At 38.8% G+C, this 27,153-nt stretch overlaps 1 protein-coding gene across 1 annotated transcript; it reads right to left on the bottom strand.

Annotated features, from left to right (window-relative positions):
* Positions 1–1,941: 1,941 nt before the first annotated feature.
* On the bottom strand, positions 1,942–6,685 carry LOC114277176 (endoribonuclease E-like protein). Its single transcript, XM_028219040.2, has 6 exons — positions 6,312–6,685; positions 5,871–6,148; positions 5,559–5,724; positions 3,987–4,231; positions 2,457–2,644; positions 1,942–2,372 (listed from the first exon to the last, which is right to left on the bottom strand). Exons 1-6 carry the CDS (start codon positions 6,493–6,495, stop codon positions 2,165–2,167), a joined length of 1,269 nt encoding a protein of 422 aa, XP_028074841.1. The 5' UTR covers positions 6,496–6,685; the 3' UTR covers positions 1,942–2,164.
* Between the last annotated feature and the right edge of the window lie 20,468 nt (positions 6,686–27,153).

The raw sequence follows: 27,153 nt of genomic DNA, 5'->3' as shown, positions 1-27,153 counted from the left end.
GACGGTGGCATAATAGTGGTGGGGAAAATGCGGGGGACCCCCAGTGAGGGGCGACCCCCAGTGACCCCCAGCCCACGTGGCTGTGGGTGATTGGCCAGAAAGGAAAAAAAAAAAAAAAAAAAAGAAAACTGGCGAATGGCTGTTCGCCACGTCACTGGGGGTCGACCCCCAGTGGGGGTCTGTAGCAGGACTCATAGTGGTGGTGGTAGTGATAGCGATAGCGATAGCGATAGTGATGGTGGTAGCGACGGCGATAACAATAGTAGTAGTGATAATAATACTAGTAGTAGTGGCATGACGGTAGCGATGACTTGGTGGTGGTGACATGATAATGGTGGTGGTGGTGGTAACGGCGACAATAGTGGTAATAGTAAAATCAAGTTTGGCATAACCTAAATAATATAAAAAGCCAAAAAGTCACTATCCTATTTAAGTCACATCATCTTATTTAAATCACATCACCTCTCTAACACATCACATCAAACCCAACCCAAACCCAATCTATATGAGCCAATAACTCAAAAAGTGTACTTTTTTAAAACATTCCAAACCAACCCTAAGTTTATCACAATATATAATGATACTTATATATAATATTTATAAATTCAGTTAAAATTAAGTAAGTTTTACATGATTTAAAATAATCTTAAATTTTAGTTTACATTTTAAGAGGTATTTCAATTTTTAAGTATCAATTGTGGTTATCAAACGGGTTTAATTGATTGTCACTTAATTAATTCAATTTTAAGTTCTGAATTATATTATCAAACGCTCTTTTAACTCTGATCAAAAAGAAAATAAAAGAACACCCATTTAGCCTGTGTTTGGCAAGTGGGTTTGCAGGTTTTTTTGTCTATTTTAGCCACAAAAAACAAAATAGGCTATTTTAGCCATAACAAACAAAACATCACATCCAACCCATAATCATTACATTCTTCTCTCACAAAAAAATTCAAAAAAGCTAAAAAGCCAAAAAGCCCTTCCCAAACCAAACTTTTAAGCCCAGGCTAAAATAGCCAAAAAAGTCAAAAAGCCAAAAAGCCAACCCACTTCCCAAACGGAGGCTTAGCTAGTTTCTTAAGTTAAAAACAAAAAATTAATTTATTTGATATATTTTTAATTTATTTTTACTTTTTAAATAAATTTTAAAGTGATTATTAAAAATGTTTTTTTTTTTATACAAGAAATGAATTTGTCAATTAAACTATTTTATTTATATATTTTTAGCAAAATGAGCTTTAAAACACAATCAAACCAAACCTCATATGCACTAATCACAAAATAATTTTTTGTAACAAACAATTTTTTTTTTCCACTTATTTTCAAAATAAGTTTTTTGTTTTTCATCCCTCTAGTCACCACCATGGCCTGTCACTAACATTGGCCATGACGATTCATGGCAAATAACCGTATCTCGAGCCAATATCCTCAACAACAACCTTTTCGATATAGATTTAAAGTTAGTGAAATGTGAATAACATCCAAAATAATTGCAATTCATACATGTACTTTTATTGTTGGGTAATGCTAGGGACACCAAATTTTCTACCAAACAAATGACCAAATGTCTCACATGGGTGTGGGTCCGCAATTTTGTGAACCCCACACCTATGTGAGACATTTGGTCATTTATTTGGTAGAAAATTTGGGACCTCTAACATTTTCCTTTATTTGTTAATTCATGTCAATTCCATCCAACTAAATGTGGCCTAGTCTCCACCAAATAATCTAGTACAAGAAAAAAGAAAAAAGACTGCTGCTGCAAATAGAAGAGTTATGAGAAACCAGAACATATGGAGACCAACACACATTGAACAAATGTTTCAAATAAAGGAATCAACATCATTTCAGCACAGCACAACTACATGCACAAGTCTTCTTGCTTTACTAACCCCTCTTGAAAGTCCCAAGGAGTCCACATATATATATGAAATCATCATCTTCACTGTTTAATTTGGTCATGGCTTTCCATTAAGCAAAAACTGTACAAGTGAAACTCCCATGGGAAATAACAAGGATACATCATACCAAAGCAACCCAATACAGACACCAAAATTTTCTTCTCACCTTCACAGTAGAAGGCTTCATTACAAAATTACAAGTCTAACTCTAGCAGATGGTGACAGCTAATCACAGACGTGTACAGATGAAGAACATCAGTACCTTACAATTTTTCTGGTTTTGTGTCATTTTCTGTTTTGGTGCCTGGTTGTTCTAAGTACTCCTCCTCAATTGTTTCCTTGAGTATAAAAAGCCTTTGGATGACAACAGGTTGGGACATCTGCTTGGCTTCCCTAATGTCAGTCTCTTCTTTATTAAGATGGTATGCATCAAGCATGATCTTAATCCACTTGTGCAGCTCCTTGGGAGTTCTGCTCCACCCACAAAACAAAAAATTACAATATATACATACACACACACACACACACAGAGGGTGATGCATGAAGTTCTCTTACGTGTATATAGCGTCTTTGTCCTTGGCTTCATGTTCATCTCCAGGACAAAAAGCGGTAGCCAATGCCGAGAATCGCTCTTCAGGATCAGTGATGTTCAGCAAATACTTCAGTAGCTTTATTTCTTTTGGCGCAATGCTCCTTAGACTACTCTTTGTAGCTTTGTATAAACTATGCATTATGCCTTTAACCTGCACTTGAAGGTCTATGCTCAAGAATAAAAGAAAAACAAACTAGCACTTGAGCAGAAGCAACACAAAGAATGCAGTAAAGACAAGAAAAAAAAAGAAGCAAAATCTCAACCTAAAAAATCTAAGGTTTTAGCAAAGGAAGGGGGGCAAGGAGATTTTGCGATTATGTCCATCCATTGTCAAATTCAAGCATTTGAACATTCAGTAAACCAAATTTCCCAATGTCCAAGGTTACTGTTAACAGAAGTGGTCTAATGCTTGAATATTTGTTGCATTTGATCGGTCAGAAAAGAACTGCAAAGTTATACCATCACATGAATATGTTAAGATATTATTTCAAATAGGACTGTTCCCAGGCGAAGATTGTCAATAAAGGGGTCATGAGTGCAAAAAGATAGAATGTGAATATTCAACTCATCAATCTTGTGACACAACTAAAGCTAACAGAGAAACAAACAGAAGGTTTTGAAAGAAATTAACAATATAAACTCAAAAATGGCAACTCTCAAGTTGGTGAGCTCAAGTGATGTGAAGCATAGCAACAAGAGGAGCAAATATGAAACTTCACATGGAACACATTAAGGCATCATGGAGTGAAGTTTTAGAATGGTATTCAGTCTTTATTTGTGTTTCTTTTATTTAGTATGCTTCTGGAAAATTTTATATCATTATATCTGGTTTTAGTAGTTAGGTCTATTTGGTAATTTCGTAAATTTCTGGACATTGGCTCTAGGGGTCACCCAAGTAATGTTGTTTGATTTTTATTTGGGGTCCTAATTGATGTAGAAGATTTCTAGTTGCCAAATACTCTTCGTTTCTAAATTGGAGTACTAGTTCTTATTGTTTATAGAAATATGAGTATTTTTAAGCTATAAATATGTGTATTCTCGCTGATTTAATGAAATTGATATTATGAGGAATTGATTTTATATAATGTCAAGGGTCTAGTAGGACAGTTGGATTGATACATTCCTAATTTTTTATTTTATTTGCACAAATTACTGCACACAGATCCAAAACTGAAATCTCACATATAACCAGACCAGTGTCAGCCTAGTGTCTCTTATTACTACACTACAAAAAAAACAAAACAAAACAAAACAAAAATGAAAATGACAGCTTAGGTAATTGATTTAGAGAGAAATAAAAATAAATAAAGAATGATTTTCTATGCAGCCACTGAGCTTGAGGTGAGCAAGATCCTCTTAACTTGATATTTCACATCAAATGCACATCTGCCCCATTCATGCATATATTGTGATTCTAGAAACAACATTTTTTAAATAAAAAATTCCATGGTCTACATCAAATGAACATCCTCTTAGAAGGTTATCGTCCATACCTCATTCTTCATGGTAGTGGATTCCTTCGCTGCAGCCCAAGCACTATTTATCAACAAAATTAAAGAAGAATCAAGTTGTTTTGCCTTGGCAAGACTTTTAATCTTTTCACATGCCACATCCACTGACGGAGAGTTTAGGATGTCATCAAATTTGGCCTGGGCAGTATCTAATGTCCCCACAATTTCCAGTGTATTATCAAAGGCAGAGACTGCAGATAAGCATTTAGCCCCAAGTCTGGCCACCGCTGCTCAAACAAATGATAAAAAAAATTTCATTGGTTTTGTAATTCTGATAATGCAGGTAAAAGATGTATTGCAAAGGAGTCTGGAAAACTAAGAATTGTCAACAAGTATCAGGAAGCAGATCATTGGAAAAATCCTGCTAAATTATTGAATAAAAATTTCATAAAAGGTGGCTCTAGTATGTCATTAGAAAAGAACCAGTTGGAAGAACAAAGACGCGCATGCTGGGGTGAAATCACTGGCAAACGGGCAACAGAGAAGGTGTTTTCAAAAATCTAATTTTGAATTATATTAGTTCATTGAACTAATTTTGCAATCAAGATTAAAAGAATTCTATTGGATTCCAAGGTACTTCTGAATTCCTGTTATAAAGATATAAACATGTATGAATATCTGTAAAAAGACTTCACACAGAAAACAAACTTCCCCCCAAGACATGCAAAACATTGCATAACTTGCACTTGAAAAATGACCTCATTAGTGACCATAGCCTGCCATGACAATAAAATAAATGACCCGCAGCTTGTTTTGGAAGCCCTTATAATCAAAAGCGATTAATTGAATAAAATCAATAGGACAACAGGAAAAAAATCTTGATGATCTGGATGCAAAACTGCATATTCATAAATTTATGGTCTTTTTGTTTAGAATGTACCGCTTTGACATATTTCTTACTACAACTAAAGAAAAGTATTGAGATGAGATCAAGAAATCCCAACTTCCTTTGTTGCTTGGAATTCAGTAAGAAACATGCATTAGAAATTAAGTGAGTAAATTCTGTTTTGGAATACACAAAGTCAGTCGAACAACATTTTTGATAGCATTTAGACAAGAATATCATTTAAAAACACCCAAATCAAATGAAGGAATTGTTTGAAAGCATTTTACAAATCCCATCAATGAGATCCCACTCAATAGTGTATCTCAGCAATCACTATGATGTACGATGTTAAATTAAGAATCATGTGGTCTTAAATGCTAAAACCATGGTCTATTATAACCCCCAGTAATTAACAAAGAAGGTATATCATCAACTAGAATTTTTTTTTATAGTACCTACCAGTACATGAGTACCTTTGATGTATATCTTCTTTTCTTTTTTAAAAAGAAAAATTAACCTAAACTACACATCCACCACAATACTAGCAAATTGAGCAATTCTGTCAGCAAGTCAATAGAATACATTCACAATATTTAAAAAATATTTCCTGCCTTTAACATCAAAAGGGTGATACCAATGAAGGTATCCCAACTAGAAAATGTAACTTATAGGTAAATTATCCATTTCAATTATCAAATTAGCATAACGCAAAATGCCAAGTTTATTACCATCACGATCCTCCAAGCTGTCATTCGTCTCTGAAAGTATAGTAAGATAACGGAAAAATTCCTCTGTGAAGTCTTTGCGCCGTCTTGCAACAATTGCATTAACGTCCGTAGGGTTGTCCTGTACCTCCTTTAGTAGTTCAGAATGTCTTTCCATTTCATCATCAATCTGCAATGGTCATTGCCCAATCAGTACCACATGGAAAAAGGACATCAAAAGAACACACCAATTATAAATCCAAAGCCATTGTTATACCTTCTTTACACATATATGGACACATTGAATTGAAATTAGCTAATAAAAGATTGTTATACCTTCTTTACTTTTCTTGCCAATGCAGTTAATTTTTGCTTCATTTGGGAATCATTTTCGGCATGGGCACGAGACTTGCACCGATTGTAGAAGCTATCCCTGTATTTCTTCCACTCCTCCCTGAACACCAAGTACTTCCTCCAATCCTTGGATTTGGGTTTCTCAATCAAGAACAAATCAATAATCTTATCACAGAATTGGGTAATTGTAACTCCATCAGCAACTTCAACCTCAACTTGTTCCACTACTTGTGAAGCAGGCACACTGTTCGCTCGAAGTCCTGAACGAAATATTTCCAAGTAACCCATAAATAAAAGGCACAGAACACAACAATTGAAAAACAACCCATTACAAACAAATACGATTTAAGAAACACCCACAAGAAAAAAAAAAACCCAGAAATTCAACACTGGGAAGATTGAGAAATTGTGCATAGAACCTACTGGTTGTTGTTGTCCGTGGTTTGGAGAGTAGGAATTGAGATGAAGAAGAGGATATGAAGGGGATTTTACAAGAAGTTAGGGGTAAATCGCCATTGAAATAGACGAAGAAGGTGGTGTTGAAGAGAAAGCGATTGGGGGTGGAGGCGGAGATTGATGATGCCTCGAAGCCCATGAGATTGTTCATTCTTCGCCTTTGCTTGGATTGGAGCGTTGAGAGAATGCAGAGTTAGTGAGTAGCTTAGCAGAAGCAAAATTACAGACGACGTCGTTTCCTGTTGAAGTCCATCATAATCCCTCAAGCCTTGCCATTTTCAGTCAAGTTGTCCTGTCAAAACTAAAGATGACACCCTTCTGCTAATTTTTTAATATTTTATAAAAAGATGGGTCGGTTTCATTTACTAATTATATATTTTAATTAAAAAATTATTATAAATTGACATATCGTTTTTTTATTTTTTTACACTCATTTTTATAAAAATTAAAAAATTATTAAAATAGTTGATTTTAAAATAAGTCTAAGGATTGGTTTGGTAAGTGGATTGACTTTTTAATTTTTTGACTTTTTTCACTATTTTAATCTGGGCTAAAAAACTTAGTTTTGGAAGGACTTTTTGATTTTTGACTTTTTAAACTTTTTTTGTGAGAGAAGAGTGTAATGATTATGGGTTGAATGTGATATTTTGTTTGTTGTGGCTAAAATAGCTTATTTTATCTTTTGTGGCTAAAATAGTCCAAAAAATCCACAAAATCCCTTCCCAAACGGTAAGTCATCGCAGTTATTTGTGGTGCTTCAGTTTTTGAGTGTTTTTTTGATAATCCGAATTATTTATATTTTAGAATTTGTTAAATAAATTATTCATAGAAAAAAATCAAATTGATTGAAAATCTATACCTCTATAATAAAAAGAAATTTATTTTTTAAAAATAAATAGTTAACATAATCTTGATCATTTTTATAAAACAATTTGAATCTGATCATGGAATTACAGATTTCTGATTATCTTATTTTTTTGTATGAATAATATACTTGACAAATTTTACAATATAAACGATTCAGATTATAAAAAAGAGTCAAAAAAACCCTCGCCAAAATACCACAAATTCTTGTTGTAACTCATAGCAAGATCGCCGACTCCTTTGCGGGATTACTACTAAGGCCTCGTTTGGGAACAGACTAATTTAGTAATTTTTTGGCTATTTGGCTAAAATATGAGTTAAAAAAAACTAATATGTTTGGGATGACTTTTTGGCTTTTTATGAAAAAGATGTGCAAAAAGTAGAGAGAAAAGAGAATCTTTGACTTTTTGGTATGAATTGTTGACTTTTTGACTAATTTAATAACTTTTTGACTTTTTAACTAAAATGGAAGGTTCCCAAACGAGGCGTAAGATTTCGTGTGGCATAAAGGGTTTGGCTAAAGGAAAATGTGTGAAACCCCGTGTTTCGGAACTCCCACCACCCCCAAAAGTGATCTAGATCATTCATGTGTGTGTGTGTGTGTTTTTCCCAATCTCTCTCACATGAGTGGTTCAGATCACTTTGGAAGTGGTGGGGGTTCTAAAAAATAGGAGTCTCAATTATTATTGTTCGGTTAAAATAATTACAAAAAGATAAAATAGACTAAAAAGTCAACAAAATAAAATATCACATTTAAATCATAATCATTTCATTTTTTCTCTCATAAAAGTCAAAAAAAAAAATTAGCCACAAGCTAAAATAATTAACAAATCAAAAAATTAAAAAAACCAACCCACATCCTAAACGAAAGCTGAAAGGAGATATTTTATTTTTGATAACCACACCAACCAATACACTAACCTCAAAAAATAAATAAATAAATAAATAAAATTACACTACTTTGTTTGGAATAGACTAAAATAATCTCATTTGGATAATAAGCAATAAAATAAAACACTCAATCACATCACTCTCTCTACTTTTTTATATTTCATTTCGTAAAAAATAAAAAATTAACTAAAATAATCATTTTCCGAACGAATATCACTTTTTTTTTTTCATATCTTTTCGTAAAAAATTAAAAAGTCAACTAAGGTCTCATTTAGAAACATGCTTTTTTAATAATTTTTTAAATTTTTGGCTAAAATATGATGTAAAAAAAATTAGTATATTTGGGATGGCTTTTTGATTTTTTACAAAAAAAATGTGCAAAAAATAAAGAGAAAAAAGATTTTTTGACTTTTTTTGTATAAATGATTGGCTTTTTAGTTTTTTTTAAATAATTTTTTAACTTTTAAACTAAAAAGTGATGTTGTCAAACTAGACCTGTTTCCAAACAAGGCCACATTAAAGCTCGGTTTCACTCCTTAGATTAGAAGTCCATGTTTAAGTGTACAAAATACTTTAATTTATCTGATATTCATAGTTTGTGGGTAATTATGTTTATTTAAAGTTCAATCATAAGAGCTTATATTGAATGATAGTGTGAGTTGATTGGAATCTTCCGTCTCTAATCTTAGTCGGTTTGTATTATTTTGTTTCTCTCTCTGTGATCTCCATGCACACGTAGACAGAGTGTTAAAATTTTATTTTAGATTATTTTTCATATACGCTTACCGTCTCTTTGCCTTTGTCAAGTAATTTAAAATTAAATTTCTCCAAAATTTTTGTAACACATGAAGAAATAAGTTTTAGGGGTTTGGCAACAAAACTTTCACAAAACAGCATTTGAACTTCGAAATATTTTGCATTCTATGTATATGATATGTTGATTCATCGATGAACTGTGTACCCAAAAAAAAAAACTGTGTACCAACTAAGAAGAAGAAGTTGTAGATTTGGCAACTGTTGCGTTTCTTGTAATAAACTGCAATTAGTTGATTTACTGTCAATTTTCAATGTTATAATAAAGATTGATATTTTTCATTTCGTTTGAGATGTAAGTTGGCTTTTTAGTTATTTTAATTTGGAGTTAAAAAGTCTCATTTGGAATAGATTTTTTTTAACTTTTTGGACTTTTATGAAAGAAAAAATGAATTGATTATGAGTTGGATGTGATATTTTATCTTATTAGGCTAAAAAACCTATTTTGTCTTTTTGTTGTTACAATAGCTAAAAAATTAAAAAGCCTAATACGCCAAACGAAGGCTAAAACTGTTCTGTAATAGGCTGTATTTTACAAATACAAATAATGAATGAGATGTTTTTATTGCTTGCTATGGTGAGTTAATTCTTGACATCTTATAATAGAATTTAGGAATATATCATAGAATTTTCCGTTATCAATATGCTCTTAAAATTTTTATCTATCAATATGTTCTTAAAATTTTTATCTCAAATAATTATGTTATGTAGAGCATTAGAGGTGGCTGCTACTTTGCAAGGAAAAATACGAAAAGGTCATCGCTTTGAGCAGACCATGAATGAATTACAATCAAACATTTCACTATCGCTTATGGTAGAATACTTGTCTTATTATTGTCTTTTAAGAAGAGATATTGAAGGGGCTAAATGTGAAATGGGTCAGGTCCAAGCCTTGGGCCGGCCCAATTCGCTGAAGTCCAGATCCAAGCGGGCTGGATGAGCAAATAGTCAGACCAATTAAGCCTAACTTCATGATCAACAGTCCACCCAAGTCCTCAAGCACTTGGGCCCAACCCGCAGTGGAAAGGCTAGTCCAGCCGTGGTGCTGGGCTGGGCCGAGCTACGAGACTGAATCTATGGGCCAAACAGATGATAGGCCGAGCCCATACAAAGATACCCGAATGGACCAGTCTATCTCCATGACTGATCCTGTAAAAGGCCAAGACAAGGCATAATGATGCCGAGTTGAGGAACATCGGTACCGAGCTGAGGAAACCACGCAAGGAAACGTGGAAATTGTGAACGTGTGCACGTGCAAGTTACCACCTTAGCTGGTCCCCTACACCTAGAATCATGGAAGTTGTTGAACCAAACGAATGTGGTTTGTTATCAGCATGACTACAATGAGTATATGCATTCAATGGCAACTACCAGGCGGTCCCCCACCATGAGCAATGTTAAAAGGACACCTGGCAGCATCCAAACTCCATGAACTCACCTTGAGAAGCAAGCAAGGAACACTACATGTATAACATGAACTTCACATTGAAGGTAACTGAACAATTCCAAGCACAACTGTAAGCACAACTCGATATACATTCTCTCTTCGATCACTAATTCCCATACCAGAGGGGTTATCCGGCCAACCTCGGTCGAACAGCTCTAACGGTGCTTCTTGTGGCAGAAATCTCAGTCTCTGGATAGTCCAACCGAGTGCGAAACCCCGATCCACTTTCATTTAGTGCGGAATCCGGTACGCACAATTGGTGCGGTGAGCATGGACCACTTCATCTCTGAGCTCTGCACTCAGTTCCGGCGATGGGGATAGAGGACATTCCGCCTTCGACACATACTCCACAGACGGAGAAAACAAAGGACAAATGTTTGGCACTCCCAACAGTCCCGGAGGAACAAATTGGTAACAATAATCGAACTCCTGAATCCGTCGAGCATCGATTACCCTTCACTGGAGGTTTTTCTCATCACTTTCTTCTGGAAAAAGGATTATAGAGATCGCATCATAGACTCCATGGGGATGGAGATACAGGAATTGAAAGCCCAACTTAAGAGGGTACTGGGCGATCCAACTGAAAAGAAGACGGAAGCGGAGTCCTCTCATCTGCGACGGAGGAGCTCATCCAGAAAACCACCGGTGAAGAAGTTCCCCAAGAATGATTCTGGACAACAAAGCCAGCCTATCCTAGTACAGAGTGAGGCGGCAAGCAGTCACACCCGTGGGTCACGCCGGAAAAGGGCCAAGAGGCAGAAGATCATTAGTCAACAGACCGAATACCCTCCTCAGGACCTTCGCACTTGGTTGATTGGTAATAGGCATAATGAACAACATCAAGATCATCTGGACCGTACTGTTCACCAGAGGGAACACCGAGCGCTGGACATGCTCGTCTCTTCGCCATTCTCCCCCGAGATCGAGACCATAAGACCTCCAAAGAAATTCACCCTGCCAAAGTTCACTTCATACGACGGGAAGTCGAACCCGCTGACACATATTAGCCACTATAGACAGATGATGTCCCTATAGAACCGAGACGAGGCACTGATGTGTAAAGTCTTCCCATCTTGCTTGGGAGAAACCGGACTTCGATGGTTCGACCGTCTCCCCGCTGGATCGATCCATGGTTAGAAGCAGCTCTCCGAAGAGTTCCTAGCCAGGTTCGTCTCCAACACTAAGATCCCGAAAGAGCCGGATACACTGTTCGGTCTCCGAAATGAGCAGGAAGAAACACTGTGCAATTATGCTAGGAGGTACTGGGAAGAATACAATGACCTGGAGGAAAATGTGTGCAGCGAGTAGATGGCCGTCATGTCCTTCAAACATGGTCTGCGCCCAGAAAGTAAGCTAAAACAGTCACTTACCAAGCGCCCGGCCACAGCTTTGAAAGATTTGCGTGCCAGGATTGAGCAGTACGCATGCCTCAAAGACGATCAGATCCCCATCGAGGTAGCGTCAGCAGAACAAACAACTCGGCACAAGAAGAGATCAGACCGAGGAGAACATCGAGAGATTGCAGTGAATGAAGTGGATAAGTCTAAAGTCCACGAAGCCATTGTAACTGTATTCAAAGAGCCGATCTATCGAATCCTGAAAAAGATCAAGAGAGAGCCTTTCTTCGTTTGGCTGCCGAAAATGTTGGGAGATCAAGCTCGGCACAATCAGAACCTTAGATGCACCTACCACCAAGACAGGGGGCACATAACTCAGAACTGCAGGGCACTGAAGCAACACTTGGAAGACCTGGTGACAGCTGGACACCTAAGGGATTACATTGATCAGGACAAGGAAGTGACCGAACTGGGAAACCCACCGCTAGAACCAAACATTAAGCATCCACCTCAGCTGATAATAAATGTGATCCACGGGACAGCGACTCAGGAGTCCAAGGAGGCACTGAAGGAAGAGATCGCTAAGGCTGCGCAAATTCAGCGGGTCATGTCAGTGGAGCCTGCATCGAAAAAGGTACGTATAGTACCTAAATCCCCCTTGTGCACTGTTTCATTTACTAGCAAAGATTTAGAAGGCATACAACACCCACATACTGATGCATTAATTATAACTGTGGGAATTGGGAAACGGTTTGATATAAAACGAGTCTTGGTAGATCAAGGTAGTGCAGCAGATATATTGTATTATGATTTGTTCAGAAAGCTTGGTCTCTCCGAGCAGCACCTTACCCCAGCGGCAGCCCCGTTGGTCGGTTTCAATTCACAGCCAAAATGGCCGCTTGGCAGAATAGTATTGCTAGTCGTAGCGGGAACAAAAACCCTCCAGATAGAGTTCTTAGTTATTAATGCACCATCCCCTTACAACACCATACTTGGCCGTCCGTGGATTCATCAAATGGAGGTAGTCCCTTCAACCTACCACCAGCAAATCCGTTTCCCAACGGAACACGGAGTAGAGTAGATTTCAGGGGATCAAGTTACGTCCAAACATTGCTTCATGACAGCATTAAAGGCAAAACAGCTCTTCAATCGGGTATAGACGGTAGAAGTGGCTGAACAACCAGTCTTGGAAGATGTAGGGGGAACCCCAGAGGAAAAGATGGTAGAGGATTTGAAAAAAGTCTTGGTAAAAGGGGATGACCCAGAAAAGTACTTCCTTATCGGTACCTCGCTAGGAGCTGATGAGAAACTTCAGCTGCTGGAACTGCTGAGGGAGAATATGGAGGTATTCGCGTGGTCAGCATTAGGGGTGGGCGTGGATCGGTTGCGGCCACGGAACCTCCAATTCGCCATCCGTCCGCCAGATTGGCGGATTGGAGAAAATCAATCCGCATCCGTCCGCCAATCCGGCGGATGCGGATAGATGCGAATCGGTGGTTTGGCGGATGGATGCGAATCGGTTTGGCGGTTTGAAATTTTATAAATTTTCAATATAGTTCAACTTGTGCACTTCCTAAAAAAAAAAAAATATTAAGTCAATGACTTAAAAAGTATTACAATTACTGCATACCTCATCCAAAGAAAGAAAGTTTGAAACTTTAGATTATCACAATCACTGCATGTCTCGTCCACATATTACAATCACAGCATGCCTTATCCACAGAAAGTATTACAATCTATGGTTCTTAAAATATAAAAACAATTCAAACTACTAAAACCATGAACAGAGCAATAGTAAAGATTGTATGTCTCTGTATTGTTACATATATATATGTTTTTAAAAACAAAAATCAGCCAGCATATATCATATTTTCTATTTATTACTTTTAGAGTTAGATTGAAAAATCAAAAAATATAGATAAATAATACGTTTATTTTTTTCAATTCAAAAAATATATTCAAGTTGAAATTTTTTTTTAACAAAATATTTGAACTCTTTTTCAATTGAAAACACAAACAAAATATTTAAACAAATTGAAAACACAAAGTCTTATAAATTACTAAGGATGCTCGTGGTTTGGCGGTTCGGTTGCGGCCAAAGGAACCTCAAATCCGCCATCCGTCCACCAAATTGGCGGATTGAAAAAAATCAATCCGCAACCGTCCGCTCGTTATCACGCATCCGTCCAAAATGCGGCGGATCGGTTCGGTTCGGTCGATTTTTGCAGATCGATATATCCACTGCTCACCCCTAGTCAGCATATGATACTCCAGGGTTGGACCCAGAATTTGCTTGCCACAAGCTCAACATCAACCTTCAGCTCAGTCCATTGTGCAGAAAAGTCGGAGATCGTCAGTCGAGCACACCGAAGCAGTAATTGCTGAAGTTGAAAAACTCCTGGCTTCAGGAACAATCAGGGAATTTCAGTACCCGCAATGGCTGTCCAACATGGTTGTAGTCAAGAAGAAGAACGGAAAATGGAGAGTTTGTGTTGACTTCACTTGCTTGAACAAAGCCTGCCCTAAAGATAGCTTTCCGCTGCCTCGCATTAATCAACTAGTAGACTTAACAGCAGGGCATGAGCGCATGAGCTTTCTGGACGCTTATAGCGGCTATCATCAGATACCACTGTTCGGTCCGGATCAAGAAAGGACAGTGTTTATCACTCCAAGGGAAACTTACTGCTACAAAGTAATGCCATTCGGCCTCAAGAACGCCGGGGCAACCTACCAGCGAATGATTACACGGATGTTCAAGGACTAACTGGGAAAAACCATGGAAGCATATATAGACGATATGGTAGTAAAAAGCAAGCTCGCTGCAAACCATCTCACGGACTTGAGAGAAGTTTTTGGCATCGTAAAAAACCACCAGCTTCGTCTCAATGCCTCGAAATGCACTTTTGGGGTAGGAACAGGGAAGTTCTTGGGTTACATGGTCACTAACAGAGGAATTGAAGCGAATCCGGATTAGATCGGAGCGATACGAGATCTTGAAGTACCAACAAAGGCTAAAGAGCTGCAGAAGTTGGCCAGAATGGCGGCCGCACTGAATCGATTTATTAGCAAATCCTCAGATCGAATGAAGCACTTCTTCTAGCTTTTAAGGAAAAATACAGCATTCGAATGGAATAACGAATGTACCGAAGCACTGCAAAGCCTCAAAAGATACCTCAGTACACTTCCTCTGCTGTCCACTCCAGAACAAGGAGAGGAGCTGTACCTCTATCTAGCAGTCTCAGATCACGCTGTGAGCGCAGTATTAATTCGAGAAGTTGACAAGGAACAGAGGCCTGTCTATTATGTCAGCAAGACTTTACTAGACGCCGAGACACGGTATTTACCGTTGGAAAATTTAGTATACACGCTGCTTATCGCCTCAAGAAAGCCGCAACATTACTTCCAGAGGCATACCATTAACGTTGTCACTGAATTCCCCCTCAGATTTGTGTTCAGCCGAGTTGATTTCTCAGGTCGAACAGCAAAATGAGCGGTAGAACTTGGTGAGTTTGACATTCGATATCAACCCAGGACAGCGATCAAGGTCCAGGTCTTAGCGAATTTTGTCGCAGAATTTGCTCCCACCTAGAGTACCGAACTGGGGGATCTGAGTTCGGCACAGGTGCCATGCACTACCGAACAAGGAAAACCCTGCGCTTCGGAAGCTTGGAAACTCTTTATTGGAAACATCTGGCAGCTCTATGTTGATGGATCATCCAATGACCGAGGCTTGGGGGCAGGAGTAGTACTTATTTCACCAGAAGGGTTCATTCGGGAACAGGCTCTCAGTGTCACGACCCAAACCCGCCCCTATGGGTTTAGCACCGTAACCGGCCAGTAATTCGAGATTACCGATGGCCTACTTAACAGTGATATAGAAAAACAGAGTACAGGGGCCTAGCGGAAGCTAATACAGTAAATAAATAATGTCCAATGAGCTGTGACAGTCTGTATGCAAAAAGACTTTTCATTAAAATATATACAGTCAGACAAAACAGTATGTACAATATATGCAGTCATTCAGAACAGGGACTTAATCCCTATTAAACAGTACAGTACAGTAAACAAAACAGTTACAGAGACAGAAGGGGGAACTAAAACACCCCTAAGCCATAACTTGATGGGTTCGGAACCTCGCAGTGAGGCACAGTGGTTGGCTTGACAAAACTGGAGCTTACCCCGACGCTTCTAACCACGGTCTGGTGCCTGTACACCTACATATATATATGAGCAGTGAGCTAAAGCCCAGTGAATAACGTAATGCGTAAAGAGATTAAGAATGAATGTCCTTACAGTAATGAAAACAGTTCATTAATTCAGTATATCAGTCATTCAGTCATATGTGGTACATCCATTAGCACAACAGTACAGTAACAGTAGGTCTTAAAAGACCGGACAGTAAATGATGGCCATCAATCAGTAACAGTAGTGGTTCCAACAAGGGAACCGACAGAGATCTCTGTAACAATAACAGTAAACAGTAGTTGCTAAGGATGCCACAATACAGTTCAGAATATAGGACATACATTCATTCAATTAACAATATCAGTTCAGAAAGCAGTACAGTTCGATTGTTCAGAAGATAATCATTTTGAACATATCTTTACACAGTTGTTACTCACAGAGTTCTGGGCTACAATAAAACTAGAGCGCGTCTCCAGTCGCCAACCCTACACAGTTACAGATTGAACACACACTAAGCTACACAGTTGGGAAAGATAACAACTTAATCTCTAATTTGCCACGGTGTGTTCTACATCTATATCCTCATTAAGATGTCTTAAACTAGGCCTAAGAATGCCTAGGATGGGATGAGGATGCAAAGATGCACTTTAAAAGCATTTTCAGAATTTTTAGAAAACAGGGGTTACGCTCGAGCGTATGTTACTCCGCTCGAGCGGATATGCAGACAAAGGTTTTCGTTCGAGCGTAGACTTACCCGCTCTGCAAAACAGTCAAAAGTGCTAGATAGGTGAAAATCACGCTCGATTGGGCGCTTGACACCCGCTCGAGCATGAGACACAAAGTCCCGCTCGAGCGTTAATTATTCCGCTTGAGCGGACTTCAAAACAGTGCAAAGTACTGGGAGCACAAATTTCACGCTCGAGCGGCAGTCACCCCGCTCGAGCGTGAGTTTAAAATATGGAATTCCCACATTTGAACCGTAAGCTCAAATTCAACTTTTAAAACATAAATTTCGATCCTCTTGGGCCAATTTTCCAGAAAACATCCCAAAACTCATAGTTTAACATGATTCCAAAGCTTAATTGTAAAATCAAAGCCCAAGGGTGTTTCAAACAATTCAATTTCAAACCAATTTTTCATGAACATGCTACAACCAAGACATGCATGAAATCCAAATCATTTCAAAGCTTCAATTTGATGCTCTAGTGAGCCAATTGTTCCCCAAAACAAGATGAAATCATGGACTTAAGCTTAATTATGAACATGCATGTGACAATTTGCCATGAAAACAACTTAAAATTCATCAATACAACCATGCATGCATGAATTAAGTTATAATTCAACATGTGAAGCTATTTCATGACTTAATCCACTAAATTTGACATGAATCATGTAAGAACAAGTTCAATTCACAAACAAGAGGGTATTACACTACCTTAGGTCTTGTATTCAAGGTCTAGGAGCTCAATTTGACAATTCTCTAACAATTCCTTCAAGTTTTCTAGCCAAACCCTCAAGATCAGGTCAATTCTCTCTCTCTCTCTCTCTCTCTCTCTATACAGTCGGTTGTGGACAACAAATGGTTGATGAAGTGTGTTTGTGTCAAAAGTATGCAAGCCTCTAAATGTATGAGATAGTGGCCACTAAGTGGCATTTTGGCAATTATGTCCACCTAATGCAATTTAGCTTAATTTAATCTAGTTTAATCATACCAAATCACATTTTAACTGAATATGCCATAAAATCACATTAATTCTAAGGATCACAAATCATCAATCAATTTCAGATTCGGCCGCCAATAAGGCCTTCAATTCGCAATTTAAACGCAAAGGCATGAACAAATAATCAAACAGTCAACAGATAGACATACAATTAAACAGATATACTTAATCAATTCAGTTACAGATTTCAGTCAGTCAGTTCAGTACTTCAATCAATTCAGTTACTAATCATAATCAGTCTCAGTTTAGCAGTAATCAGTGGTTAATCGGTAAACAGTGACGAGGGTTGTTACACTCAGGCTCGGTTGGAAGGCTTCAAACAACGAGGCCGAGTACGAAGCGTTATTGGCTAGATTGCGTAGCGCCGAACACTTCAGTGCAGAACAGCTTCTTGTTTTCAGCTATTCACAACTAGTGGTAAACCAGCTTTCTGGGGTCTATGAAACACGAGATGAAAAAATGGCTATGTACGCAGGCAAGGCCAAGGACCTACTCAAAAAATTTCAATCCATACAGGTGGAACGAATCAGTCGGGACAAAAACAATCATGCTGATGCTCTGGCATGCCTTGGCTCATCAGTGGATACGAAGGACGCCAGAAAAGTTTGGGTTGAGTTTGTACTAGAACCAAGTATTGCATCTCCAGTCCTCTGCAGCAACTTAGAGTCGAGCTGGATGGATCTGATATTTGCTTTTCTGAAATCTGGTACACTCCCCGAAGACAAAAGGAAAGCCAACAAGGTCAGACACAAGTCAGCTCGGTTCTGGATCTCACCATCTGGGAAGCTTTACAGACGCTTCTATCTTGGCCCCTACCTCCTATGTGTACATCCAAATCTCGTAGAGAATGTTCTCTACGAAATTCACGATGGGATTTGTGGATGCCACGTTGGCGGAAGGTCACCAGCACACCGAGCCCTCATTCACGGGTACTAGTGGCCACAGATGCAACAAGATGCGCAGCGGTACGTACAGAAGTGCGACAAATGTCAGAGGTTTGCTCCACTCATTTATCAACCGGCCAAAACTCTCACTCCACTCACCAGCCCATGGCCCTTTGAGCAATGGGGACTGGATATTATCGGACCATTGGTGCGAGGCACTGGGTACAGGCGATTCTTCATTGCTGCAACCAACTATTTCACTAAGTGGGTTGAAGTTGAGGCGCTGGCAAGTATCAAAGAGGCAGACATGAAGCGGTTTGTTTTGAAGAATGAGGTGGTGCGTTTCGGCATTCCGCGGGTACTGATTGCGGACAATGGAACACAGTTCGATGGTAAGGTCTTCAGAAAATTTTGTGCCGACCTCAGAATCGAGTATAAGAACTCTTCTCTAGGGTACCCACAGAGTAATGGACAAGCAGAAGCGTCAAACAAAACTCTCATCAACGGAGTAAAGAAGCGGCTTGAACATGCAAAAGGCAAATGGGTTGAAGAGTTACCTTACGTATTATGGGCCTACCGAACCACAGCACGGCGTTCAACGGGGGGAACACCTTATTCCCTAACTTATGGAATGGAGGCCATCATCCCACTTGAAGGAGGTCTTCCAACCCTTCGGTCTGAATTATTTGAAAGCTCCAGTAACGAGGAAGCTATTGCACAAGCACTGGATATGGCGGAGGGCCGAAGAATAGGAGCGCTGATCAGACTTGAAGCATGTCAGCAGCAGCTCATCAGAAGTTTCAATCAAAAAAATTTCCTAAGGCAATTTACACCTGGAGAACTGGTTTTGAGGAAAGTTATGGATCACAAACGGGTGCCTGGCGAAGGCAAACTTGGGCCTAATTGGGAAGGTCCCTACAAAGTCACAGTCGTTGTTGGAAACAAAGCTTACTACTTAGAGGATCTGAATGGCAGAGCTATACCTCGGCCCTGAAACGTAGCAAATCTCAAGAAATACTATCAGTAGAATTATCCCCCAACTTCTCTATCAGAATGTAAAGGCATTTATCTGTTGACCAATGCAAATACTTCCCCACTTTTCTCAAATTTATCAAATTCTTGTAATTAGCTTTGATGTTTATCAAACGGAATTAGCTTTAGTTCATATCAAACGGAATTAGCTTTGATGTTTATCAAACGGAATTAGTTTTGGTTCTTACCAAACGGAATTAGCTTTGGTCCTTACCAAACGGAATTAGCTTTGATGTTTATCAAATGGAATTAGCTTTGGTTCTTACCAAACGGAATTAGCTTTAATGTTCATCAAACAAAATTAGCTTTGGTTCTTACCAAACGGAATTAGCTTTGATGTTCATCAAACGGAATTAGCTTTGATCCTCACCAAACGGAATTAGCTTTGATGTTTATCAAACGGAATTAACTTTGGTCTTTGCCCAAATGGACTTAGTTTCAGAACGACTGGACGGAACATAAATTTGGTTAGCACTCAAACATGCTAAGTGGTATTGCTTGGTGGAATAATGTTTGGCAACTGAATTGGACTTTAGCCAAGTGGAATTGCTTGGTGGAAACCACACTAACATATCTGAAGTAAACATCCTTGCATCTACAGAACCTCTTAAGTACCAACACGTCGACACTTCAGTACTGACTCAAACAAGCAGCATTGGAACAAGCATGACCAGGTTCTATCAGGAGTAAACTTCCAGCATTAGTCTTACTCAACTCTAGGTGGGGGCAAACAATTGTTTCTCAAAACCAACCTGGACCTGAGTAAGACACCTCTTCATGCCTTTATTGCATTCAAATGCCCTTATGCTATCAAATTTGCAACAGACTTAACCAGTTCTACCTAAAGAGCACAGTCTTCAGTGCCGATCTTACTTAGCTCCAGGTGAGGGCAAATAATTGTTTTTCAAAACCAACCTGGACCTAAGTAAGACCCACTTACGAACTCAAAGCACAGACATACCACATATCCGTTAGCCACACCAAGCATCAGTTCGGCCCCGAGGTCCCAACAGTGCTCGGCCGGGGGCAAACGGTACAACGCCGCACCGAGCATCAATTCGGCCCCGAGGCCCCAACAATGCTCGGCCGGGGGCAAGCAGTACAAAATCAGATAGAGCATCTATTTAAAAACAGTACAGAGCCAGACCGAGCTCTATTCGGCCCCGAGGTCCCAATAATACTCTGTCGGGGGTAGGCAGTATAGAAAACATTCAGATATAAAAGCCAAACAGCATCAGATTGCAAGTTCAAAGAGAAAATTCTATCATCCAAAGGCACAGATGGCCTCATAACCAGCAGTAAAGAAAAGAAAAGAGAAAAGAAAAATGAAAAATTGTCTTGGCAAGTGCAGAAAAAAAGCTCGTCATGGGGACCGAGCCACAATACATCGAAACAGAAAAGCAAAAAAGTTCCAATCCTTTTAACATCAATTTTCATCAACAGTGGGCAACTCAGGAGCAGCATTAGCAATTTTGTCGGGGCCGTCTGCGGGAGGAAAAGTAGAGGAAGCTCCAACTTCCTGAGAAGTAGAAGCCTCCTTATCCACATCTTCCGTGACTTCAGTCTCTGGGGTTTCAATCCCTTCAACATCTACCGTTTCAGCGGCAACATTCCTGTCCTGGGTCTTGCTTGCAGAATCATCTTCTGGAGAAACTTCGGTTGGAAGAACAGTAGGGGTGGAAACAGTCTTCGAACCCAAGGATCTCGAAGGAACGGGGATATCCTGAAACAGAGAAGAGCCTTCAAGAACCAGCGCAACAGTCAAGGCACTCGTCCAACCCTTCACGAAGAGCTTATCTCGCAGCACTAGCACCTCTTCCTTATAGGCAGCCCCAGCTTCATACCAACCCTGCTGCCAGTGTTTGGTTTCCAACGCAGAATGCTCAGCAGCTAGTACGGCAATAACGGCCTCCAGTTCGGCCACTTTCCCCTCGAGTTGAGCCTGTGTCCCAATAGCAGCCTCCTTCAATTTTTCAACCGAAGTAACAATCTTGTTCAAACGAAATGCTTCCCTCTCCGCAGTTTGGCGCCCTTCCTTCTCTGTCTCCAAGCTTACCGTCAGTCTTTCAGCGTTCATTGTGGCCTCCAGCACGTCCCTTTCTAGCTCTTCAGCACGAGTAATGGACATATGCATTCTCTGGATACACTGCGAAGGACAACGAAGAATTAAGAGAAAAGGAGACGGCAACGCAACAGTAAAGACAAGTAAAACAGGAAACACTTACAGCGGTCATCATCTGAAGGGTCCCCTTCAGGATAAGAATATCACGGGGCCCATTATGGTCGGCCATATCAACCGGCATCAACAAAAACTTAGTCAAATCAAAGGCAAAATCTTGTGAAGCAACAACTGAATCAAAAGTGGAAATGGGCCTGCCCTCATGCAATATTAAAGGCTCCCATTTCTCAAAAACATCATCCTCGGCAGGATCCTCAGAAGCTTCCCCTACCACTGCTTTGCCAGCCTCCCTCCTTCTCTTTTTCGCTCGAGCAGCTACTGAAACTGAGGGCTCGGCAGCAGTCGCAGGGGTTCTAGAAGCTCTAACCTCCATCTTCACCTCCATGAGACTCTTTACCTCGGTCTTTTCCAGAGGGGTTTGCAAGGCATCGGAGGCTCCGAAGGTCTCGGCCTCTAAATCCACCAACACCCTTCTCTTCGCCACAGACCCGCTCCCTGTGAAATTGAGGGCAGAGGAGGGCGCTTTTTCAGAAAGTGCACCTTGACTCCTGCGACGGTTCGTGACCAAAGGAGCGAGAGACATGTCGGTCTCGGTATCAGAGTCCAGAATGGCAGCAGCGAGCCTCGCCTTTTTTGGAATAGTAGAACGATAAGTAGACTGGTATTCCAATAACTCGGGTGCAGATCTCTTTTTATACCTCAGGGCCGCTTTTATGGCTTCAGCATTCTCTTGGTTTGGTCTTCGTTGGAAACGAGAGGCCTCTGCAAAAAAGAAGTGATCCATTAAAGCAACATCCAAAATAAAGTAAGAAATACAAAAGGCATTAGAAGGAGAGGCCCGAACCTGGATAGCCGTCTTTCTGGGGCATCCTCTCAGACTGAAACTCAGTTCCGACGGGAAACTCCCAGTTTCCACCAACTTGTAAGAAATCATCGTTGTGTTTATCCGAATCAGGCAGCCCAGTAACCAAATGACAATCAAATGAGCGAACACGAGAGTAATATGTGTTGTGGTCTTTGTTATGAGAAAGAGTATAACAACCTCAGATATCCCATATGTCAAGGTTCAAACCCAATCGTCTATTAAGGGCAGAGACACCGTAAACGACACGGAAAAGGTTCACAGATACTTGCATTGGGGTTAACTGGACTTGATGCAGAAGCCGGCGTACCAACGGGTCAAGAGGGAACCGAACCCCTCCCTCGACTATGGCCGCAATGGGAAAAGCAACGGTATTCCTCGTGCCCATACGCTTGGCATCTACTTTCGCCAACGAAAGGATAACGTCGTTGGGAATATTATAGTCCAAGCGGAACTTAGCCATGGCCACAGGGTATCAACCAGAGAACGAAACTTCCCCATTTAACAAACCTAACGGGACAGAAGGGGGACTCAGATAACAGAGTATGAAACACAGACAACGAGTGGGCCAAACAAGATGATTAAGACAAAAAGAGGCAAGAGAAGAAGAGTAACAAGAGGACTTACAGAGATTAGAACAGTGGTAGTAGAGCAAGGGCAACAGACCTTTCTCTCTCTTTGAAACTCTCTAGAGGAACAAAAAAGCAGATGAAGGGATTTGTATTGACAGCCAGAGCATTAATTGCACTAGCCGGCGCGCAGGTACACGGAGCATGACCTTCAGTATGGGATCGACGCACTATCTCTGCACACCAATCTCATATCGCCACGTGTCACTATGAAAGGACGCATACAGGAATTGTGTGTCAGGATTGAACCGTCACCAAGGCCGAACTGGGGAAAACCGAAACGATGCGACGCTTGGGAAGCAGAACAATAGCTCCCACCAAGGGGAACCTTAGCGCGAGCTAAGGGGCAAATGAAGGGGCTAAATGTGAAATGGGCCGGGTTCAAGCCTTGGGCCGGCCCAATCCGCTGAAGTCCAGATCCAAGCGAGCTGGATGAGCATATAGGCAGACCAATTAAGCCTAACTTCATGATCAACAGTCCACCCAACTCTTCAAGCACTTGGGCCCAACCCGCAGTGGAAAGGCTAGTCCAGCCGTGGTGCTGGGCTGGGCTGAGCAGTGAGACTGAATCTATGGGCCGAACAGATGATAGGCCGAGCCCATACAAAGATACCCGAATGGACCAGTCCATCTCCATGACTGATCCTGTAAAAGGCCGAGACAAGGCATAATGATGCCGAGTTGAGGAACATCGGTATCGAGCTGAGGAAACCACGCAAGGAAACGTGGAAATTGTGAACGTGTGCACGTGCGAGTTGCCACCTCAGCTGGTCCCCTACACCTAGAATCACGGAAGTTGTTGAACCAAAGGAATGTGATTTGTTATCAGCATGATTACAATGAGTATATGCATTCAATGGCAACTACTAGGTGGTCCCCTACCATGAGCAATGCTAAAAGGACACCTGGCAGCATCCAAGCTCCATGAACTCATCTTGAGAAGCAAGCAAGGAACACTATATGTACAGCATGAACTTCACATTGAAGGTAACTGAACAATTCCAAGTACATCTATAAGCTAAACTCGATATACATTCTCTCTCCGATCACTAATTCCCATACCGAAGGGGTTATCCGGCCAACCCCGACCGGGCAGCTCTAATGGTGCTTCTTGTGGCAGGAATCTCAGTCCCTGGATAGTCTAACCGAGTGTGGAGCCCCGATCCACTTTCATCTAGTGCGGAATCCGGTATGCACAGACATAAAAATAGTTTATTTCAATATTTTAACCAGTAATAAACTAAAGTTGGAGTACTGTATCTGCCTCTAGATTAAATTATAATTTTTCTTAATAAAAATAAGAAACAATTAAAGAAATAACAATTGATGCTAACTTGTTGCAGTGCACAATGCTCATCATATGAAATTCTACCACAAAATTATATAAATTAAACACAAATTTTCGTAAATTCATTTTTATGAATAGACTTACACTAAATTTTATGTTCAACTTACAAATTTTTATAAAATCACTTATATAAATTTATGAAAACTTATATAATTTTATAATAAAATTATATATGTATTACATACCAAATAATTTCCTCTTTAAAAATAACTTGAATACAAACGCGAATCTCATTTCCCATGTCCGCTTGTTTTTCTGTTGCAATTTATCACTTAATCACATAATTAGTCAAATATAATATAAAGATTATTAGTCAAATATAATATAAAGATTATTTAAAAATAAAAAATAAAAACAAAAACAAAACAGAGGATAGAGGATGGGAATAGATAATTCGTGTGCTCTGGACAATGACACGCGTTGAGTACGGCATAACCAATAATTAAGCTGTAGTCTAGACCAATAATTAAAGAAGTTTTTTTTGTGACATAATTAAATACAGATTAATACAAGAGGTGCATGATAATCGAAGTCTATATGAATAGTAAGTGTATTCACCGTTCGGTTTTGAACGGTTTGTGAATTGATTTGGACCTATCTACATATATGTAGTTTAGAAAAAATTCAACCAACAACTGTCCGCAGTGCAGGTTGTGGTTTGTGCAAATAAGGTTCACGAATGCGTAGACAGTTTGCGTATTGGAATTTTTTAAATTTTCATATTCAATTTCAATTTCTAAACTCTATGTAATATAAGATTGATTTCAATTTCAAAAATAATTAATAGATTCAGTTTTCCTTCCATGAAGAAGTAGAAGAGCAAACAAATACAATGTTCTCAAATAATGTTCTTTATAACATTTTTTTTTGTATCATGAAATTAGGATTTCATGTGTTGGCTAAAAATATCTAGGATATGATGATGAAATTAATGGTCCAAATTTTTTATATATAAAAAAAAATATTTAAGTGCGGGTAGGTTCTTGCAGGTGCGGATTAAACCCACAACCCGTCCCGCAACCTGCAATTATGTTATATTTTAAATCACATCCGCCTATATTATGTCTATAAAATCACTTATTTGTATGCAGATCGGTTCAAATTAAACAGATTATATGGTTCGAATAACTCTATGCCTAACACTAATGAATAGGATACTAACAAATGATATATGGGATTAGGTTATGAGCCGTTTCAGAAAAAGGAACTCATAGCTTTTGGTTCTATTAAAATATAGAACATGATTACCTCTAGTTTATAATTTGAAATGGAGAATCGCTCACGAGGTTGGTTATAAATTTTATTTTGACAATTTGAGCATTTTATTTTGTTGAGAATTTCGTATAATTATCTACACACAAAATTAGATTCACATAATAATTGCAACCTACTCCATTTGAAAAGTTTATGGCCATTTATAGAAATAGTATAAACATGGCAAATTTACAACTTTTTTTTTTTTTTTTTAATTTTGTTTTTGATAAAGCAAACTGAATGCCAACTCAACGCACTCATTGGTTTTATAGCTGCTTATGATTTTATGCAACTTTAACGTTGTGTTTGGTTAAGAGATTTGTAAAGAGATTTAAAAAAGAAAAAAGAAAAGTTATGTAAAATTAAATGAAATATAGATATATTTTATTCATATTTCATCAACCCTTTTCATTTTTCTTCTCAACTCCCTCCTCAAATCCTCCTAACCAAAAACAGTATAAAAGAATTTTTAAACCACAAAGACTTTTAGTTGATGAATTTTAATTAGGATAATTTTATTTGTATACTATTTATGTCATTTGGATATGAATTTTTAAACTAAAATCAAATATTTAGATATAAATTTATAAATAAAAAATAGTTGAACGAAATATATATTTAAACAGTTTATTAATATTCATAAATTTATATCTAAATATTTTACTTTTATTAAAAATTTACATCTAAACCACACAGATAATGTTTACATCTAAATAGGATTTTCTGTAATAAGCTAATTGTAACGCCCTCAAAATAATAACATTAAACCCATCAAATAAGACATTCATTGATATGTAAAAGTTTCACATTCTTCCATTTATCAAGGTTTCATTACAAAAAGTATTACATGTTAACAACAAAAGCAAATGCCCTAAAGGCTTACAGCTTTCCAAGTTAACACTTGGTTACAACAAGAGAGTACTAACTCGCTTACACATTAAGCCCTTGGCTTGAATTTACATGTAATACATCAAAAATAAAACGACAAAAGTATGTCCGCCTCTAGCCTCCCAAGCTATGTCCTTGGAGGTGGCATGCTACCTGTACCTGAAAATGATATTCCCATATAGGGTGAGCCACAGTCCAGTAGAAATACACTAAACCAACCATGAACAATGACTAAAAGATTAGCAATTGATAGATGGGCAACACTGATACATTCACATAAATCACATGTTTATGTCATACGACTTATGAGTCTAAGTTACCTTTCATTTTCTCTTTTTCAACAGATAAGCATGTTAGCTCTATCATCATTTCAATAGATATGTATAAAAACTATATCCCACATTCACAGATAAGCATATAAGCTATATCCACATTCTCAACAGATATATATAACAACAATATCCCACATTCACAG

This window comes from Camellia sinensis, chromosome 1 (genome assembly GCF_055761805.1).
Source record: "Camellia sinensis isolate YWXY chromosome 1, ASM5576180v1, whole genome shotgun sequence".
Lineage (NCBI taxonomy): Eukaryota > Viridiplantae > Streptophyta > Magnoliopsida > Ericales > Theaceae > Camellia > Camellia sinensis.
Note: the sequence above shows the minus strand (reverse complement) of the source record. Positions and strands in the feature narration are given on the sequence as shown.